Below are 21592 nucleotides of genomic sequence, written 5' to 3' on the forward strand. Positions count from 1 at the left end.
ATAAAAGGGAGTAGCACAGCTAAGGAAAAGGGGGAAAAAATGGCAGACTGTGTCGTTTGGCGACCCCCGTGAAATGGTCGTTCGACCCCAAATGGGGTCCCGACCCACAGGTTGAGAACTGCTGCTATAGATGGACACATACTGTGGTCTGCGGATAAAGAACAACGTAACAAGAGCTTGTTTCCATTATTCTCTCAAGATTGTGTGTTTTGTACCAAACCTGGGACACAATTCTGGAAGAGGCGATGTCTTGTTCCGATCAAAATCAGTAACGCTCAATATATTTCTGGTAATCAATGCATTTGGAAAAAAAAATTCAGTCTGGCATCTTATTAATGCAGTGGTTTCATTTTCACAAGCAAAGCAAAGCAGACTCTCCCAGTCCATCCAGGGACCTGTTGGACTCAGCCTGGTCCTCAGCCTTAAAAACGGAGGCTTCCAAGGATTATGAGACTAGCAGAATAACACAAGGCTGTGCTACTCTGTGTAGGAAACCTGAACCTCACATCAACTGGGCGCCTCTCTCGGGAGCTGCAAAATGCAGAAAGTTAAGTTGGGTGCAGTTGGGCCCGGGAGGGGACAGAGGAGCAGGCTGAGCTGTGCAAGTCCCTGGATGGCCGAGTGGGAAGCAAACCCACTGGTGGAGTGGGATGAGTAGGGGGAAATAAACAGGGGGGCTGCTGCAGCATTCCTGCACTCCCTCTTAAGGATGAATGCCCGAAGAAGTGCTGCAGTGGCAGTAACTTTGAAATGGGTCATAAGTTGAGATGTTGAGACTCTGGAAAGAGTGCAGAGAAGAGCAACAAAGAGGATTAGGGGACTGGAGGCTAAAACACATAAGGAACGGCTGCTGGAATTGGGTATGTCTAGTTTAATGAAGAGAAAGACGAGGGGGGACATGATAGCAGCATTCCAGTATCTCAGGAGCTGCCCCAAAGAAGAGGGAGTCAAGCTTTTCTCCAAAGCCCCTGAAGGCAGGACAAGCAATGGATGGAAACTGACCAAGGAGAGAAGCCACCTGGAACTAAGGAGAAACTTCCTGACAGTGAGAACAATTAATCAGTGGAACAGCCTGCCTCCAGAAGCAGTGAATGCTCCAGCACTGGAAGTTTTTAAGAAGAGACTGGACAGCCATTTGTCTGAAATGCTATAGGGTTTCCTGCCTGAGCAAGGGGTTGGATGACCTCCAAGGTCCCTTTCAACTTTATTTATTATTATTAGTAGTAGTACCGTGTTTCCCCAAAAGTAAGACCTACCCTGAAAATCATCCCTAGCCTGATTTTGGGGGATGGGCCTAATGTAAGTCCTACCCCCAAAAGAAGCCCTAGTTTTGAGGCCAGGCGCATGCCTAAAAATCAAGCTAGGGCAGGGATGAGGGGGTAGAGCTGCCCCACGCGCCCACTTACCATTGTAGCCTACCTCTCCTTGCCGCTCCACTTCTTCTGCGGCGTCCCCCGGCCTGCATTTCACCGTCAGAGGCCTTTCCGGAAGGCCTTTGGAGCCAACAACTGAGCTATATCCATAGTTCGGCTCTCAGCTGCACAGGCCTTCCGGAAAGGCCTCTGACTGCAAAATGCAGACTGGGGGACGCCGCAGAAGAAGTGGGCCGGCTGGGCGGGACTGTCGGTGCCGGAGGTGAGTGTAAAAGACACCCCCCCTAAAAAAGATAAGACCTGGTGCCTCTTTTGGAGGCAAAACCCCCCCCCCCAAAACCCGGGTCTTATTTTCGGGGTTTCTGCTGTAACTTCAAGCAGTTCCCAAGTGATCACTTGTAAACCAAGGGCTACCTGTACTGAACAAACATACATAAAATATTGAAAATATTCCAGTTAATAAAAGCAGAGGAAGTGCTAGACGGAGGAAATCTATAGCAGATCTGTTCATGGATTTCCCTCGCCTAAGGGCGTACCATGATCACATGTGTTTCACGTATAAAATCAAAGATGCACGCTCCTTAACGAAATGTGAGGGATTTTTTTTTGTTTGTTTAGCTGCTCGAAAAAAATAAAATTGAAAAAAAAATCAAAATGAGTACACTTGATTGGTTGAAGCCCCTTTAAATTTAAACCTGTATCTGATTTGAAGATGAGTATTAGTTTAAAGCTAGGAAGGAAATGTTTGGCTACTTACAATATCTTCTATTATTTCTTTGACTGCTGCTACAGCTAAAATAAATAAGAGAGGAACCAGTGTTGTATACCGTCCTGTTGGAGAAACATCTGGAATTTGCTAAGGTATAAAAAAGAAAAGTACGTTTCAATATTAGCTGCACTGATTGCATGGAAATACAGTCAATAAAATACGGCATCAGCAGAATCCACTTAAATGCTCATGAGGAAAATTTCCCAAATAGGTAACTAATAATGACAAGTTATTTCAAGTAATTATTGTCTACTCTAGTTACGACTAACTGTTTATTAATAAACACCATATACTAATAATCACAAAAAATACATTTGAATAGTGTTAGTAATTTGAGAGTTTTAGGTATTACTGATCCATCTGCACTTGAAGGCAGGACAAGAAGCAACGGGTGGAAACTTATCAAGGAGAGAAGCAACCTGGAACTAAGGAGAAATTTCCTGACAGTGAGAACAATTAACCAGTGGAATTGCTTGCCTCTAGAAGTTGTGAGTCCTCCATCATTGGAGGTTTTCAAGAAGAGACTGGACAGCCACTTGTCTGAAATGGTCTAGGGTCTCCTGTTTGAGCAGGGGGCTGGACTAGATGACCTCCAAGATCCCTTCCAACTCTGTTATTCTGTAATTCTGTAATCTGGACTAAATTGTGAACTCAAGAGAAGTTTCACTGTCAGTTTAGGATTTCGGGTAATCCGAATTCCTTTTATCATAACTTAAATGATTTAAAAACTTGCCCAGCAATAAGTTTATATAAAGTATAGATACCACTAATGCTTCATGACTTTAAAAAAAAAATACCCCAGAATTTTTATTTATCCCAGAATAAATGTGAAAATGCGTTAAATGTCATCATTTTTACAGCCTTTAATACAAGAAATACTACAACGTAGAACTAAGACACAAACAAAGCCTGACATGATATCAAAGAAGTCACACAACAACTTTCTAACTGAGCATATACTAATCTTGTCAGTTGTTATGTTATATTCTACAGAAACACAAAAGTCAAAATATATGCCCAATTACAAAGTTCAGTCAGGAGGGTTAAGCTCATTATCACACGTGGGATAAAGTTTAGATAAGAAAATGTAGGAGTTGGCCTTTCCTATATAACCAATGCTCACATCATAGATACTCTTTATTATACCTATCATTATATATGGACAAGAAGAACTGGTAAAGCAACTTTCAGTTTAAAGTTTAGTACAGGCGTAATGTGTTTCAGAAAAATATTGTTTACATTCTTCAAAAATGATTTGGAAAAAGTGCCTTGGGCCTCACTTGGATAGAGCATCTCTTTGTTAATCATTAAAGTGGGGTGACTTTCCCTCCCCCCCCCCCGATTTTTGAGTGAGTCTGAAAAAAGATGATGCTTTGAAGGAATCAACTCATTATAAACGAATGCAGCTCTGAAAGCATTTTTTTTCCCCTCGGGATCATGCTATAACCTGATAAATGCTTCTTAGGAAATTAGGCAATATATTTGTTTGTTTGTTCAATTTCTATGACTGCCCACCTCAGTCAATCTCTCTGAGCGGCTTACAATTCAAAATATACATTGTTAAAAATATTAAAAACATTTTAAAACAATAAAACTGTATAGCTATATTTCGGGGGGGGGGGAAACCTAGTTTAAAGTTTCATTCCCTAAGAAGTTCCAAGATTTTAACTGAACCTAAGAGATTGCATAATGAAAGCCTGCAAGCACTGAGGACATTACAAACAATTTTATAATGTCTAGCCATTAAACGTTGCTGGAGGATAAAGGGAGGGAGGAAGGGAGCTGAGCCCTTGTATACATTCTTACCTGAAGCAATGCAATGAAAAGAAAAAAGGCATTAGCAGCTCTCCTAAACTGAGAATACAGGAACCTAGGCAGGAATGTGATAATGTTGTATTTTGCAGTGCTAAGAGAGAGGAATTAAAATGCATGGAATTAAGGGAGAGATTAAAAGCAGATAATATATACAATCAGAGCACACTAAGTGCCGTATACAGAGAATTATTTTAAGAGTTATTGCAATATTTATAGGTCTAAATCAGTGGTTCTCAACCTTTTTAATGCCGCGACCCCCAACCAGTCATAAGTCGAGGACTACTCAACCGGTCGTAAGTCGAGGACTAATCAACTGGTGCAGCACCGTTTGCAGAATGGGGCTTTTGGCGGGCTCAGCAGGGCAGAGACAGCCTGGACAATTCCTATTGGCTTTTGAAAGCCAATAGAATTAGACTCTATTCAAGAGAGTCTATTCTATTGGCTTTCAAAAGCCAATAGAATAAAAGGGAGTAGCAAAGCTAAGGAAAAGGGGGAAAAAATGGTGGACCGTGTTGTTTGGCGACCCCCGTGAAATGGTCATTCGACCCCAAATGGGGTCCCGACCCACAGGTGGAGAACCACTGGTCTAAATAAACATAATGTCCGAGAGATTTGGAAACAAAACTCTAGCATTGCCATTAAATGTTAAAATATTTATTTTTCTGAGGGGTCCTTGATGCCCTCTGAGTTTGCTTGTGCTCTTCCAGACGGTTCATTCCCCAAACAGTGTGCCTGATGTTTTGTTTGTTTATTTATAACAATAGCAATAACCATTTTTGTGTGTGTCTCACTGCTTTGCAGTTTCACTCCTGAGGCCACCGCTCAAAATGTAAGAGGAGCACCAACAACTGGGTTGCAAAAATCCCAGGTGAATTTTCACAATCCTCAGTTCGAAAGAGGATTGCGGACACTCCCCAAATGCCCCCCCCCACTCCCGGGATGGCTCCAAACATCCTATCTGCACCATTTTTATCCATTGTGTATTAATAAATCTCAGTGTCAAATGGTAAATATCAACAATAAGTTGTATCAATAGAATATTTGTAATTCAGGTTTGAACTGTGGGGGTCCTTGGTGGTCTCATTACCCAAACTAGATTATGTCATTAATGTTAGAAGAGAATAGGGTCTGGTGCAGGCACCTATTATAGCAGTGGTTCTCAACCTTTTTAATGCCGCGACCCCCAACCGGTCGTAAGTCGAGGACTACCCAACCAGTCGTAAGTCGAGGACTACCCAACCGGTTTTACATCAAGGACTTTCCCTGCCCGGGAGCGCCGTGCATGCGTGGTGCCGCCCCCTGCGCCGGCCGAGGCGTAGCTGGCAAGGGGCAGCGACAGCGCAGGGTGACCACCGGCTGGGCCGCCAGCTGGCCCAGCCCAAGGGAAGTAAGGCACCCCCCGGGCCCCACGCATGCCAGCAATCCTCCCTGCGCCCGCCGGCCTCCCACCCCGGCCCTCTTTTAATTACATTTTTAGTAGTTGCTCAGCAGGGAGGGGTGGAAGCTTCCAGACAGCTCGCCTTCGCTGCAGACAACTTGCAGCACCGTTTGCAGACTGGGGCTTTTGGCGGGCTCAGTAGGGCGGAGACAACCTGGACAATTCCTATTGGCTTTTGAAAGCCAATAGAATTAGACTCTATTCAAGAGAGTCTTTCAAAAGCCAATAGAATAAAAGGGAGTAGCACAGGTAAGGAAAAGGGGGAAAAAATGGCGGACTGCATTGTTTGGCGACCCCCGTGAAATGGTCATTCGACCCCAAATGGGGTCCCGACCCACAGGTTGAGAACCGCTGTATTATAGCAACTAATTTGTTTGATAATGAAATGTCCGCAAGAAAACCATCAACTCAGAGACCATCAAGGACCCCACAGTCTTCCTTCTCCCACTCCCTGCAATCCCCCCCTCCCTCCTAGCCTGAGGTTGTTACATGTCTGCAAGACAACAGCCAAGCTCAAGAGCGCATCAAGGACCCCACAATAACTTGTAACAAATCAGAGATATCCACGGGTGAAGTTTAGGGGCACACACGACTAAAGGAAGTACAAGCCCCGCCCTTTCAGCGTGCACGTAGTGATACTGCACAAACACAACCGGTCAGAGCTTAGGACGCACTGGCTTTCAGTCAGAATATGGAAATTAATTACACAAAACATTGGATACAGGTACCTGACATGGTTGCTACAGAACTTAGACAACTGTGGTTGATTGATGAATATAGTTCTCAGTTCCTCTTGATCAGCCAATGAGGTCTTCTCTGAAACATCATCTGTCTTCTCATAGCCTACGAAATAGTAGAAACCTGATATGTACACTTAAATTCTGTGATTATTTAGATGAAAGCAAAAAAAGCATTTTTAAACGTTAGTGAGCAATGCAAAAAACAATAATACGTACGATCGTACCATTTATATCGATAAAATTAATCTTTTTAATTCCTATTTAAGACGACTACATTTTTAAAAAATCTTTCCTTGCTGTATTAACGACATGCTGAGGTAGCTTTTCCAGGTGCCAAAAGCATTTAAACTAAATATTTTGATTTGACAGAGAAATTACATTTCATGTACCTTTAAATGTTACTTATTTACGTTACAACAGTTGCAGCCTGTTCCAAGCTCGGTATATTCTGGCTAGGGACTGACTTGTTGTTAAAGTTTTATATGGTTGAAGCTTGCAACTCACAAAAGTTTACAGTAGTATAAGACAACAATAATAATAATGTGCAGTTAAAAACCAAAAATAAATGCCAAGGTAACTAAAAGCATTAAAATAGAAATAATTTTATTTATGGACAGCAACCAATGTTAGGTAACATCAGTTCTCCAAAGTCTTGTCGAATATCTCAATGTTGACCTATCATCGGTTCTTTTTATGCTACATCCTTCCTCCTAAATCAGTGGTTCTCAACCTGTGGGTCGGGACCCCATTTGGGGTCGAACAACCATTTCACGGGGGTCGCCAAACAACGCAGTCCGCCATTTTTTCCCCCTTTTTCCTTAGCTGTGCTACTCCCTTTTATTCTATTGGCTTTTGAAAGCCAATAGAATAGACTCTCTTGAATAGAGTCTAATTCTATTGGCTTTCAAAAGCCAATAGGAATTGTCCAGGCTGTCTCTGCCCGGCTGAGCCCGCCAAAAGTCCCATTCTGCAAACGGGGCTGCACCAGTTGAGTAGTCCTCGACTTACGACCGGTTGAGTAGTCCTCGACTTACAACCGGTTGGGGGGGGGCAGCATTAAAAAGGTTGAGAACCACTGTCCTAAATACTTCCTTCCCATGGGGGGAAAAAAACTTCTCCTTTCTAGCTGATTTTTGGCTGCTTTAGTTCGAACACAAACACACCTTCCTTCTTCTCTCTCCCCCACATCAACTGTTCCACACCAAAGCTTTTGTAGGCAACTCTGCCTATTAAGAGCTCTCAGCTAGTAGGCTGGGAAGACTATTCCACAGGGTGGAGACCCCCAACGAGACCCCGGCCTCTGAGCCATTTAATCTATCATAATCCATGATGCTCAACATTTTCAACTGAAATGAGTCTGCTGGATTGACTGGTTCCACTGGGAGAAGTGGGGTCCTCCAATTACCAAGAAGCAAAGCACTTAAGCACTTTAAAAGTTAAAACTACCACTTTGCATGCCTTTAGAAATCTGCTGAAAGCAAGCATAGTGCCTGGAATAGGATTGTGAATGTGGGTCTACTGTAACTGCTCTTGCCTGTCAGCGTGCAGACAGTTGAGCATCACACCAGCTGTGGTTTCTAAGTAGCCTTCAAAAGCAATCCCAGGTAGAGAGTGCTTTGCAATAAGTCTTATCGTGATGGCGATGAGACTTTTGCGTTACTATCACCAGGTTTTCTTGCTTTCAGAAAAGAGTGACAGCTGGAAGTACAAAGTTGGCTAAAGACCTCCCCAGTTATGCCCCCTACCCTCTTTACCAAATAACAGTCCTGAGTCTAGAGCAGTGGTTCTCAACCTTTTTAATGCCGCGACCCCCAACCGGTCGTAAGTCGAGGACTACTCAAGCGGTCGTAAGTCGAGGACTACTCAACTGGTGCAATACTGTTTGCAGAATGGGACTTTTGGCGGGCTCAGCAGGGCAGAGACAGCCTGGACAATTCCTATTGGCTTTTGAATGCCAATAGAATTAGACTCTATTCAAGAGAGTCTATTCTATTGGCTTTCAAAAGCCAATAGAATAAAAGGGAGTAGCACAGCTAAGGAAAAGGGGGAAAAAATGGCGGACTGCGTTGTTTGGCGACCCCCGTGAAATGGTCGTTCGACCCCAAATGGGGTCCCGACCACAGGTTGAGAACCACTGCTCTAGAGAACACTTGAATCACAGCCCTGCCTCATCGTAAATGGAGCAGAGAAAAAAAAATCAGATAATCGTTAGGAAAAACAAATCTGTTTTGTTAGGATTAAACTTCAGCTTTGTTTTGTTCTCATACAGCTTTGGCTAGCTTCCAAATGCCATTAACAAACGCCTCACTTAGCAGCAGAAATTCTGGGTTCAATTGTGGTCGTAAGTTGAGGACTACCTGTAGTTGGCTCAACAATGAAGACCGAGGAGACAGAGTCCAATGGAGGAGTCAATAGAAAAGTGAAGAAATGTGAATTTGATATGCTGGCAATGTTTCACCCAGGCATCACCCGAAGGGTTAAAACATCTGAAGCATTAAAAGAGGAACTGATACATTTTGAAGGTGGTTTAGGCCTACGTGCTAATTTGCATATTTCAATATTTTGTTAGAGGAAGTAGAAAAAAAAATGTTAAGAAAAAGATTAGATGTTATTTTGTATAATAAGCAGATTAGGTATCGGCATACTGAGATTCCAAGCAACCTGAATAAACGGTTTCATATGTTAATTATACTCCATTGCGGACAGACACTTACCTAGTGGTAAAAAAAGAATAAATTTAAATTAGAGTGGTGGAATAATAGCCGTGAAAATGAGGCTTCTTCTGAAGCTTTTGTTGCAGGAGAGGGTGTGTGCTACTGATAATTGATAAGCAGCTGAACAAGTGGGGAATTTACAAAATTATAGTTTTGTAAAAGGATCCAAACATAAAAACAACTTTCAGTTGCACATAGAACTGGGAGAGGGGTGAAATGAAATTTACATAAAATATTATAAGGGCTATCAATTACCACGCACCCTTTAGTCTCTTTTTTTAGGGCCCCTAAAAAGCCAGTAAGTTCAAATTGAGGTTGTAGAGATAAATAACAGATCGGTACAATACTAAGTACAAGTAGTCCTCCACTTACAACTCACTCGTTTAGTGACCGGTTGAAGTTGCAACGGCACTGAAAAAAAGTGACACGATCAAAAAAACTCAGATGCTTGGCAACTGACTTGTACTTATGACGGTTGCAGCCTCCTAGGGTCACACGATCCCCTTTTGCGACCTTGTGACAAGCAAAATCAATGGAGGAAGCCAGATTCGCTTAACGATCGGGTTGCTAACTTAGCAACTGCAGTGACTCACTTAACAACTGGGGCAAGAAAGGCCGCAAAGTGGAGCAAAACTCACTTAACTGTCTCACTTAGCAACAGAAATTTTGGTCACTGGCCAAAGGCTACCTATGAAAGAATGCAGCCCTTTTCAAGGAAATTGATAACAGATATTAAAAGTGCAATAAAATATAATCTTACGTCATAAAGCCCAACGTAAGCCTTTTCTAGGCTTTTTGCATCCTGATTTCAGTGAAAAAGTTAAGAGAGGCACAGACTTGGAAGAAACTAGGTTCATTCAACTGGCAGAACTTCAGCAGGGATGAGAATCCTGTTATAAAACAAGCTTTTTTTTTTCCTGTTGACTGCGAAAACAGGCTTTTTCCCCCCCGTTGTTTCTTAGTTGGAAGGATATAGTTTCAGAACATTTCTTTTAAAAAGTAAAAGCACAGTACTAAGATTCTAACCGAATTCAAAAATATAATTAAAAGTAGGCAGGCTGGATTTGATATCAGTAATTTATAAAAAAAAACATTTTGATGATGATCTGTGGTACTTTAATAAAACATGAGAGGGAAATTGAGAAATTTAGAGCAGGGAAAAAAAATGACCTTATAAATCTATTTTGTCACAAATGCAAGAAATGTCACAGTAAATCATTCAAGTGCAGTGTAATGTTCCAGGCAAGGTGATTATATATTAATAAAAGAATCATGATGAATCATTCACAGGATGAATTGAAGAATGAGGGCAAGATACATTTACCTATTGTGGGCCTACAGTCAAGTGATTTTCAAGAACAACTGGGAAATTGCACTGGGGAATTGAAATGTTTCCTCAGCGAGCATTATTAAATACTTTTTGTCAGACAAATGCATCATTAAAACATATAATTGTTGAGACAGTAGAGTGTCTTATGGTAACAGCTTGGCATTTGTTAGGTTTTGAAAGAATTTGGATATAGCAAATTCTATTACTAGGAAAAAAGCATAGAATAAGGCATTGTGGAAAAAAATCAATGATTAAATGCTTTGCTAATTAGGAAATTAGACTCATGTGTAGATCTGAATATGTTTATCTACTTGATAAATCAAAGAACTACTGGTAGAAATCTTCTTAAAAGATCTGTGGAAATATGAAAACATGATTCTCTTCTACCATAAAAAATATGTATTTAAATATACTGAAACAGCGTTATGTACAAATGCAGTTTGGTTATGGAAAATAATTTCCTGGGCTAAACTTTAGTAGAACAATATTTGTAATAATGTAAAATAATATCAAAATGCCTTGTTAAGTTCTCATACGTGCACAGGCATAAGTTTGCATGTCTCATAAATAAACCAGAACCAGGTTTGAAATTTACAATAGTTGGCTTTCAGAGTTTTGTTCCTTACCTTTGCACTGACAAGACGGTAAAACAATACTGGTAGCCCTTGACTTATAACCGTTCACTTAGTGACAGTTTGAAGTGACTTATGACCGTTTTTCATACTTATGACCATTGCAGCATCCCTATGGTCACGTGATCCAAATTGGCACTTGACACTTGGCAACTGGCCTGTACTTATGACGGTTGCATAAACCGTCCCCCTTTGAGACCTTGGAACAAGCAAAGTCAACGGGGGAAGCCAGATTCACTTAACAAACGGTTTACTAACTTAACAACTGCACTGATTCACTTAACAACGGTGGCAAGAAAGGTAGAAAAATGGGGCAAAACTTACTTAACAAATGTCTCTCCTAGCGACAGAAATTTTAGGCTCAATTGTGGTCGTAAGTTGAGGACTCCTTGTGGCGGATTTCAACAATATTACCTCCCTCCAACCAGCATTAAATCATACTACGTAGAGTACATGCTGATACTAGTCCATTAAGCTAATCAATAAGGACTTTTTCAACTACAACACTTTGCAGACACTATACGATTAGTCATGTTTATTTTAAAACTGTTTCTGATAGGCCAGTGGTGGTGAACCTATGGCACGGGTGCCAGAGGCGGCACTCAGAGACCTCTCTGTGGGCACGTGCACCGTCGCCCCAGTCCTAGGCCTTCAGCTGGGTTTTATAAAACCTTTTCACTTTAGGCCTCCGCTGCTGTGTGCAAAAAAAAAAAAAAAAAGTTCAATCAATTTCAACTTCTTGTGGGAAAAAAAAAAAAGATCTTGCAGAGTTGGAATTGATTTATTGAACTTTTTAGTCCCACCCAGTCTGCCGTTACCACTGCAGCCACGCCCACCCAATGGGCCACGCCCATTCAATTGGCCACACCCAGCCAATGGGCCATACCCACCCGGCACTCGATGATGCATAAGTGGGTTTTGGGTTGCAGTTTGGGCACTGGGTCTCTAAAAGGTTCGCCATCACTGTGATAGGGACTCAAACTGAAAAGTAATTTAATTCAACAGTCGGTGGATTGAAAATTGTATTTTGTTGTCCTGCTTAATGAAAACTACCTTTTCTTTCCCTAAAGTGTAAATTTGGCAAACAATTCAAGTCTCTTCTGAAGCGGAAGGGGCTGAAGGACAAAAAGCTGCTAAAAACAGCTTTTTAATGGAGATCAAGGGTAAACATCTCCAGCCCCCCCCACCTGCAATCCTCAGGGGGAGCTGAAGAGTGCTGAAGAGGAGGGAGGCTGTCCCTCCCACCAGCAATCTTGTCAAGAACAATGAAGAGGTTTTAACCTCATTCCCAGCTTCAAACTTCCTTCAGCAAGCATGGCTGCTTTTTATTAGGGAAACTGCAGATGCCATTAAACCTATCCACACTGATTGCATGCAAATGCAAAATGGAAAAGGTGGGGGGAATTCATTTTCTGTGGAGAAAATGCGTGGGGATGTAGGGAAGAGGTCCCTGTTCCTTTGCTTATAAGCTTTGCTTATCTGGGGTCTTCCTTCCAAACGATTGTTCATCCCTGCATGAAGATGTAAAAAGATGCTTCAAAATTATATCCACTTGTGTTTCTAACACTTTCTTGCTTCAACCATGTGGCTGGAACTTAGCTGAACTGTAAGAAGTTTGATATGGCTTTCAGATCACAATTAGAATTTCCCAAGGCCGAAAAATTTTATCAATGGTTAGAGCAGTGTTTCTCAACCTTGACAATTTTAAGGCATGTGGACTTCAACTCCCAGAATTCCACAGCCAGCAATGCTGGCTGTGGGATTCTGGGAGTTGAAGTCCAGATGCCTTAAAATTGTCAAGGTTGAGAGACACGTTAGAATTTGAAGCATTCAATATTTTAGAATAGTTGACTGATTTTTAATCGAGTTCTAACTAACATTTTGATGATACGATTACTTTTCCTGATTTACTGATTTTCATTTGTTACTTTTGATTGTTAGGATTTATTTATTTTTTTGAGATTTTATTAGCAGTGTTTACTTAATAGATCAACGTATTTGTTTACGAATTGTTTTTAATACGTTACAGTTTAAGCTTTGTTAAAAATGGTTGAATATGATATTTACTTATTATGATCCGGACGGTTGCTTGTTTGTTGAAATATGTGATTGTACCTATCCTTATTTTACCCTAATTCCTTATTTCCTTCCCCTCCCCCTTTCCTTTTACCTCTCCCTTTATCAGACCTGTATTGTTCCTATTTTTCCTCACTTATATAAATTTAATAAAATGTTGTTAAAAAAAAAAAAGAATTTCCCAAGGCCTGCTAATCTCACAGGAGAGAAAGAAAACTAGGTAACAGGTAATGCTCAACTTACAACAGTCCATTTACTGATCGGTCAAAGTTACAACTGCGTTGAAAAAATGATTGACCGTTTTTCACACTTGTGGCCCTTGCAGTGCCCCATGGTCACGTGACCCATATTCAGAGCCTTGGCAATTGGTTCATATTTATGACGGTCGCAGCGTCCCAGGCGATCCGCTTTTGTGACCTCCCAGGCAAGCAAAATCAATGGGGAAGCCAGATCCACTTAACAACAGTGCTATTAACTTCACAACTGGAGTGATTCCCTTAACAACGGTGGCGACAAAGTTCGTAAAATGGGGCAAAACTCACTTAGCGAATGTCCCGCTTAACAGCAGTTGGGCTCAACCGCGATCGTAAGTCGAGGACTACCTGTGCTGGCCATCCAGCCCCCAAAGCTCCTTGCAGCTTCCTACTTTCACAGCCGTCTCTTTAAAAACAAGAAAATGCTATATAGCAGTGGTGGCGAACCTATGGCACGCGTGCCAGAGGCGGCACTCGGAACCCTCTCTGTGGGCACACGCACTGTCGTTCCAGCCCCGCCTCCTCCCATGGCCCCCTCCTCCCCAGCAGCCCCCCCGAGAATTGCCCCCGGGCACGGCCCATGCAAAGAAGCGCAGCCAAGTACATGGTAGCCGGGTAGCAGGGACACGACTCCGCCATTGCGCCCCATTGCATGCAGATGATGCTGCAGGGCGCGGGTGGAAGGCGTGATCTGTGGCAGGCCGTGGAGGTGGTGGGTGGCCCAGCGGGCAGGGCAGAGCAGGGACGGGGGTGAGGGGGGTGGTTTTTGGGCACTCGGTCTCTAAAAGGTTCGCCATCACTGCTATATAGCTTTGTCCTTCTGAAAAGAAAAACTACAAAAGCTACAGGTAACTTCGGATCCCATTTGCTTTCTGAGCAATCTTTGTAACTCATTCCTTTGAATGGCCCGGCTCATGTGATTGATAAGAACAGATGGAAGCAAAGTTTATCATCCTGGCTGCTCAAGAGGAGAAGAAAACTAACAGAACTTGCCCAAATGGCATTTTGTAGACCCTTTTAAAACAAATGGGTATGTGCCTTGTATATTTCACAAACAGCTTTGTTTCTTTTTAATTTAGAGGGGTAAAACAAAGGTAAGCACGTTATTTAAGCTCACAAAAAAGGAAACTGAAAACTTGCAATAATTTATTCAGATATATTCTTTCCATAGTAGTACACTCAATTCTACTTATATGATAAATATTAGGTACTAATGCGAATAACTACTACTTAGTCATTAGTAAAACTAATAAACAGAATATTGCTCCCTGCTGAAAATTTTAAATTATATACTAGTTCACACAAAGTCTAATAAACATACATTTCTGTACTGTACTTATATTAGTACTAATTAGTAGATTTATCAGAAATGATTTATGAAGATTATTTTCAAATATTAATGTCTAATGTTTCAGCCGTATATTAATATACTTTTACACAATTATATAAGCATATTCACATATTTAATACTGTAATGAAAAACAGACGGTTGTAGGTGTTTATTATGATTAATGCTAAGAAATATTTTTTCTATGAAGAAAAAGGAATACAACAGAAATATTTATAGTGGAGTAAAGCATGACAAAAGCTTTTATCTTAATGTTTTGCTTAGTGCTGTATTACAGCAGATATATACAGAACTTTCTCTTTCTTGCATCAGCAGAACAAAAACAAAGCAAGAAGAAAGCAAAAACTTTCACTTGCAGATATGCTGGCTATAAAAATAAACTTAAGAATTCTTTATTATGTATTTCAGACATACTATAGTGCAGGCATACATTCAGTTTTGACAAATTGAATAGTATTGTCAATGGGGAATGTTGGAACTGAACAGGACTGAACTGTTCATCAATTTATTACATTACTTATTTACATTAAGAAAAGTTGTGTTGGATTTTTAATTGTGCCTATCCAGTTCCAAAAATTGCAAAAAAATAAAAAACTAATTAAAAAACCTCCAAAAGTAGAGTAACAATTTTAATTATGTGAAGTACAACCTAATTGAAAGTGCATGGTGGCATCTAATTTCATTTTAAATATACAACACCAGCTGAAATCATGCTGTTTTGATGATTAAAAGAAAATAAATTCTCTAATACTTTTGATCAGGATAGATCAAATGTTTGCAAATTTTCCCCCCTTTTGCAAAAGAGTTCCATTATTAAGTGCAATATTCTCCTTAGAGTAATAGCTTTCTGCTCATCTCTAAATCTGAGTCCTGGTAGTTCTCATATATTGGAATGAAATTGCATTATATCGCTGACGAGATTTGGAGGTAGATAACCAGGAGCTTCTCATTTGATCACAAATCTAAGGGATTCAATCCAGAATGGGTTGTTTTCTCTTATTCTCTCTCATGCTGCAGAGAACACTGAGCAATACGACATGAAACCATGAGAGGTAATCTCACTGTGTACAGCCAGGGTTCTCCATTCACCTTCTGCTACACTTCAGGAAAACAAATAAATCTCCTCCTATGGATTCCTTTAACCTTGACCACAACCTGGGGCAAGAATAAGCCTGAGATACACCTTGTAAACTGAGATGCTATATACCTCATAAATTATTATCAAAGGCTTCGGCAACCAAATCTCTCAGCGTCAAACAATTCTCTAAGGGCAATAATTCTCTTCAATTTGTTTTAGGCTATTTTGTCGTTCCCTTTATTTCAGTAAAGATGAGTTAACATTTTTTCCTAATACCCCAACACTCCCAGATGTTGAGGAATCTGGGGGTATTTATCAGCATTTCACAGGCCTAGGACTACCAAATCCCATCTCAGCCACACTCTTATCAATATTAATTTATTCTGTTTGTTTCACTGTAACATAAAATAGTCCAGAAAACTATTAGCAAACAGCAAAAGCCATGAAAACAGAATTTTAACATACCAGGGAGAGCCACTTCCTATTGCTCTTGTGAAATATGACGCAAAGTTGAAGGTAAAAAGGCAAAGATTTTTCAATCAAGCTCAACCTTCTACAGCCTTGAGATCCATTCAAAACCATCCAACCCTTTCCTCACCCAACTAGGGGCTGCCATTCCCCTAAGACCACCATCAACCATTATTGATTACTGGTATTTGCATGAAACACGTGACTATTTAATTATTGGGGAAGAGGTGTCAGTTGTTGGGGAAAAGAAACTCCATTCAGGAAGCAGGAGGACCAAAAGGGTGGAATTGGCAAAAGCAGACACCAAGAAGACATGATAGTTATTTTTCCCATTAGTGACTCAGAGTGTTTTAAAGGAGCTGGATAATTGAAGAGGTGGTCAAAAAAGTCAAAATGCCAGCCTTGCCAGAATAAGACCTCCCTTCTTTTTACACTGATGGATGTAAAATGGGGTGAGAGTTTGAGGCTGGGGGTACAGTGGCCACCTTGGTGTGTTTTGACCCACCTCTGCAGATACTTCAAGGTCTGGAGGCTCAATCGTACAATGAATGTGTTAAGGAACTAAGTAAGGCTCTAGGCTAATGAAGAGAAGGATTAGGGATAGAATAATAGTATTTTCCAATACTTGAAGGGCTGTCATAGGGAAGAAGGGGTCAATTGAAACTCCATAGGACCTGAGCAATGGGTGGAAGCTAAGGAGGAATTTCCTGACAGGGAAAACAATGGATCAGTGGGACACTTTGCCTCCTGGAGTTGTGGCTGCTCCATTGCTGAGGTTTCCAAGAAAAGATTGGGCAGCCATTTGTTTGGGAATGAGGTCTCCTGCCTCGGGCAAGGGGGTTGGACTAGACAACCTCCAAGGTCCCTTCCACCCCTTTAGTCAAGAGTCATCTGAACCATAGAGTGAACAAGTATTAAATTGCACAAATTTAGTTTTTTTAAAGAAGAGACTGGATAACCATTTGTCTGGGATAACGTGAGGCTTCCTGCCTTGGGCAGGGAGGGTGGGGGGTCAGACTAGAGGACCTCTTGAGACCCCTCCCAACCTCAGCCTGCACAAGTATTCAACTGCATACAATGGAGGCTTTTCAGAAGAGACTGGCGAGGTGGGTCTCCTTCCTCGGGCAGGGGGGGGTCGGACTAGACGACCTCCAGGGTCCCCTCCAGCCCCGGGGTTCTGCCTGGCGGAGGGACGGGGGGAAAAGGCCGGGCCACGAGCCGAGAGGGGAGGGGGAGGCAGACGGGGGGGGCTGCGTTCAAGCCCCCCCCCATGGGACCTCCGGGCGGGGCCAAGCGAGGGAGGAGAAGCCGCGCTGAGGGGGCTGCGCCTCCTTTTCCAACCCCACCAGCGACCCTCCCCTCAGGCTCGGGGCTTCTTCCTCGCCCTCCACACCCCCCCCCCGGCCGGCCACTCACCCTCCGCCCGGGACCGCAGCTCCGACACGGTCTTCTGAACGGCGGGCATCTCGCCTCAGGCGCCCGGCAGGCGCGTTCCCCTCACGGGTTGAAGCGCGTCTTTCGCTCGCTCGTGCGCAGGCGCGCTCTCTCTCTCTCTCTCTCTCTCTCTCTCTCTCCCCCTCCTTGGGAGCGCTGTCTGTCTCTCCTCCTCCTCTTCCTGAGGGACAACCCCCACCCCCACCCCGCGCGCGCGGGGGGATGCGGTCGCGAGATTTCCTCCTCTCCCCCCCTCCCGCCCACCCCTGAACACCTGCGCCTGCGCGCCGAGGCGCGCCTGCTCTTCCCGCTTTCCCTCCCTGCCTCTCGGAATGTACCAACTCCTTCTCTTTCTCTCCTCTCTCCCCCCCCCCTCCGCAAAGACAGCTCTTTTCGACCGGGCTTTTTGATCAAGGGAGGAAGGGCGATCCGGAGGTCAATAATGGAACAGGCCAGAATTGGGGGCGGGGCGTAGGCTGGGCAAGAAAAGGGGGCGGGGCGGAGAGTATAAAAAGCCGGGGGGGGGGTGGGAAGCCCGGCGGGATTTGTTGAGATGAAGCAGGCTAGTGATGGGCTTCTTTTGTCTCCTCCGCCGCCGTAGAGTTTGAAGCCTTTGATCCTTTTTGCGCCCTGTAAGGATTGGTTAGCTCCAGGATGGGAGACCACCAGGAAATCCCTTTGAGCCTTTTTGCACCCTGTAAGGATTGGGTAGCACCTGGATGGGAGACCACCAGGAAATCCCTTTGAGCCTTTTTTGCACCCTGTAAGGATTGGGTAGCACCTGGATGGGAGACCACCAGGAAATCCTTTTGAGCCTTTTTTGCACCCTGTAAGGATTGGGTAGCGCCTGGATGAGAGACCACCAGGAAATACTTTAGAGCCTTTTTGTGCCCTGTAAGGATTGGGTAGTGCCTGGATGGGAGACCACCAGGAAGTCCCTTTGAGCCTTTTTTGCACCCTGTAAGGATTGGGTAGCGCCTGGATGGGAGCCCACCAGGAAATTCCTTTGAGCCTTTTTTGCACCCTGCAAGGATTGGGTAGTGCCTGGATGGGAGACCACCAGGAAATTCCTTTGAGCCTTTTTTGCACCCTGCAAGGATTGGGTAGTGCCTGGATGGGAGACCACCAGGAAATTCCTTTGAGCCTTTTTGCGCCCTGTAAGGATTGGGTAGCGCCTGGATGGGAGACCACCAGGAAATCCTAAACCAGGGAGTTGTCTATGGCTGCAATATTGCAGACATTTTGATTATGGGAAATGAAAAGGGTTCTTGGCAGCGTTCTTTCCAACGTAACAGCAGTTGGCTACAGTGAAGTTAGGTTATGTGTAGACTGAAATGATGCAGCAACACTCACAGTTCTGGGGTGTTTAAATATTGAAATACATTTTAAAAATCATACATACACAGTGATGGTCCTAGGACAAGCGAGCTGTCAACAACTGCAGCTATTCTGCTCTGCGGGACGTGGAGTGTAGCTGATCAAGCAAGTCCTATTACACACACTTATATTAATGATTATAAATATTTGTTATTAGATATTAAATAAAGGCAGGAGAGAGAGGTGATGATAGGATTAGATAATAGATAATACGATAGGATAGATAGAGACATGATAAATAATAGATCATAGCTAGAAGAGAGATATAGATAATAAGTGATATATTCAATAGATGATTGACAGATAGGTTGATAGATACCTAGATTGATATAGATAGATCGATAGATGATATAAATGGATCAATATAGATAAACATGATATATTGATATTAGAGGTAGAAATGATACTGTGGACAGACGGACTGTCAAGCAGCAGATACTCAGCATACCGAAAACTGGAGCCTACAACCATTTTCACACAAGTGCTGAACAATTTCACACAACTGTTGCATCACTCTGTCATTACGGTGGTGACATCACTAACGAGGGCAGGCAGCCACAACCCTCCCTGAGAAGTCATTAATCACTATTGTGGAAATGTCAGATCCACTTTCAAAAGTGGTTCCTCTTCCGCGTGCCGAATCATCACAATGGCTACTCTTAATAAATTGCGACTGCAGTTGCCAGTCTGCTCACTGTTTGCTCAGCAGGATGAAATCCTTGGTAAGAGAATAAGAAGCAATAAAGCTCACATTGTGTCCAGCTACACGTTTATCAGTACAAACAAATATTAAAGTGTTTCCCAGACAGAGTAAATATTGTTTTTTTAAAGGTGGTAAGTGTTGCCTGCAAGTTTTATTGACAACACAGATGAACGTTAAATAAGTTCTCGAAGCAAAGGAGATGATTATTAAATAAGGAGCAAGATGATTCTTGGAAAAATAATGTGCTCTGTTTTCAAGAGAGACCACAGATTCTTAAAAGGGAAAACTTTTTAAAAGTATTATTCTTTAAATTATGGTCCATGAATATTGCGTATAGACAGCACCTTTCCTTAGCTTCTCACATCTAGGAGGCACCGTTTTCATTTGTTAATACTTCCAATTCTGGAAGAATATGGACATTTAAATTAAAATATACTGCTCAAAAAAATAAAGGGAACACAAACGTATAGGATCCTATACGTTTGTGTTCCCTTTATTTTTGTGAGCAGTATATTTGCAACCTATTGATAAGGTTTTTTTTAAAAAAAAAACTCTGATATTTATTCACGTTTCTGAATCATCCATCTCTCTCAAATAGGTCTCTCACACAATATACTATTTAGCTCTTTACAAAATTGAAAAAGATAGAAATATCTTACTTGGCAATTATTAGAAATGCCAAGATAATAACGCCAAGAGCTGGAGGGTTTTTTTTGGCCATTCTTTACAGTGTTAAAATTGGATGTCATCCTTTGAAATTAAAGGCAGAAAACTCAAAAATACTGCGTCCAGTTTTGGTCAGCAGGGTGTAAAAAAGATGTTGAGACTCTGGAAAGAGTGCAGAGAAGAGCAACAAAAGATGATCAGGGGACTGGAGGCTAAAACATATAAAGAATAGTTGCTTTATTATTACTATTATTACTATTAATTATTATAATTATTGTTGTTGTTATTATTCAGTGGAATGACTTGCCTCCAGAAGTTATGAATGCTCTGACTCTGGAAGTTTTTAAAAAGAGACTGGACAGCCATATGTCTGAAATGGTATGGGGTTTCCTGCCTGAGCAGGGGGTTGGACTAGATGACCTCCAAGGTCCCTTCCAACTCTTGTGATTCCATATTCTGTAAAATACTTTTTTTCACACAGCCCAGTGACATGATTGCCATCACTTGTGATAATGGTTTCAAGCTGGATAGTTGTATAAAGGCTTTTGATCAAAGTTTGTTTATATCGGTTGCTTTTTATAATCCCCGAAAAATAGCCAGCGGAATATACCTTACAGAGTGGCTGCTGGGGAATTTACTATTTTTATTACTCAGGTTTACTTCCCAAATGCATCCTATTGGCTATTACATGACTAATATTATCCCAGATGGGGTTATGACTCTTACCGTAATTTGTTTATAAAACACACGTCCAATACCTTTATCAGTTCTTAGCAATACTGTCATTTTCTAATTGGTTGTCAAGCAACATGAAGATAATATTGCTCTAATACCTTTCCCAATAAAAGTAGAAAACTGATGCTTCCCAGACTCCTCAGTTTGAAGATGGGAGTTGGAAACTCACGATTGCACACCAGGAGTGTAAAAATATTGCATTTATCAAGATGATTGTTTAATATTAAACACGTAGGTTGTTTTTAATGTTAGGGAGACTGGTTCGTAGGTAGAATCTAATTGTGAGTCATTAACACCAAACATATTTTCAGGCATAGAAATATTATCTGAGGGGTGTGTGTGTGTGTGTGTGTGTGAGTGTGACAAAGTTGTTACACTGGGTGGGAGATTTTCATAGCAAGCTGTATCCACCTGATCTCAGAAATCTTATTTTCTTTTTCACAATAGGCAACTGAAGGTTATTATGCATGTGTCACAAGGTCTGGTATTTCCCAAATGCTTCCATTTATTAAAGTTAAGGAACTAAAACTGAGAGCGAAATAAAACGATCAGAATAGAGCATTGACAAAATGGTCACCTTTAAATATTTACCGTTTGCTCTTTTTAATATTACCTTCAAATGGATTTTTACTAATCTAAAAG

The 21592-nt window shown here is 42.0% G+C and overlaps 1 protein-coding gene across 3 annotated transcripts in view; it reads right to left on the bottom strand.

Moving 5' to 3' along the window:
• The window catches only part of ATP8A1 (ATPase phospholipid transporting 8A1), a 76989-nt gene extending 59337 nt beyond the window's left edge, over positions 1 to 17652 (bottom strand). For all 3 annotated transcript variants that reach the window (XM_039325222.1, XM_039325223.1, XM_039325221.1), the window contains exons 1-4: positions 17452 to 17652; positions 6124 to 6238; positions 3949 to 4048; positions 2131 to 2229 (exon numbers count right to left, since the gene is read on the bottom strand). In XM_039325222.1, coding sequence (XP_039181156.1) covers positions 2131 to 2229; positions 3949 to 4048; positions 6124 to 6238; positions 17452 to 17500 — 363 coding nt within the window. In that variant the 5' untranslated portion in view covers positions 17501 to 17652. The remainder of the gene's footprint in view (positions 1 to 2130; positions 2230 to 3948; positions 4049 to 6123; positions 6239 to 17451) is intronic.
• Between the last annotated feature and the right edge of the window lie 3940 nt (positions 17653 to 21592).

This window comes from Crotalus tigris, unplaced genomic scaffold (assembly GCF_016545835.1).
Source record: "Crotalus tigris isolate CLP2741 ecotype Arizona unplaced genomic scaffold, ASM1654583v1 scf7180000024321.1087588, whole genome shotgun sequence".
NCBI lineage: Eukaryota > Metazoa > Chordata > Lepidosauria > Squamata > Viperidae > Crotalus > Crotalus tigris.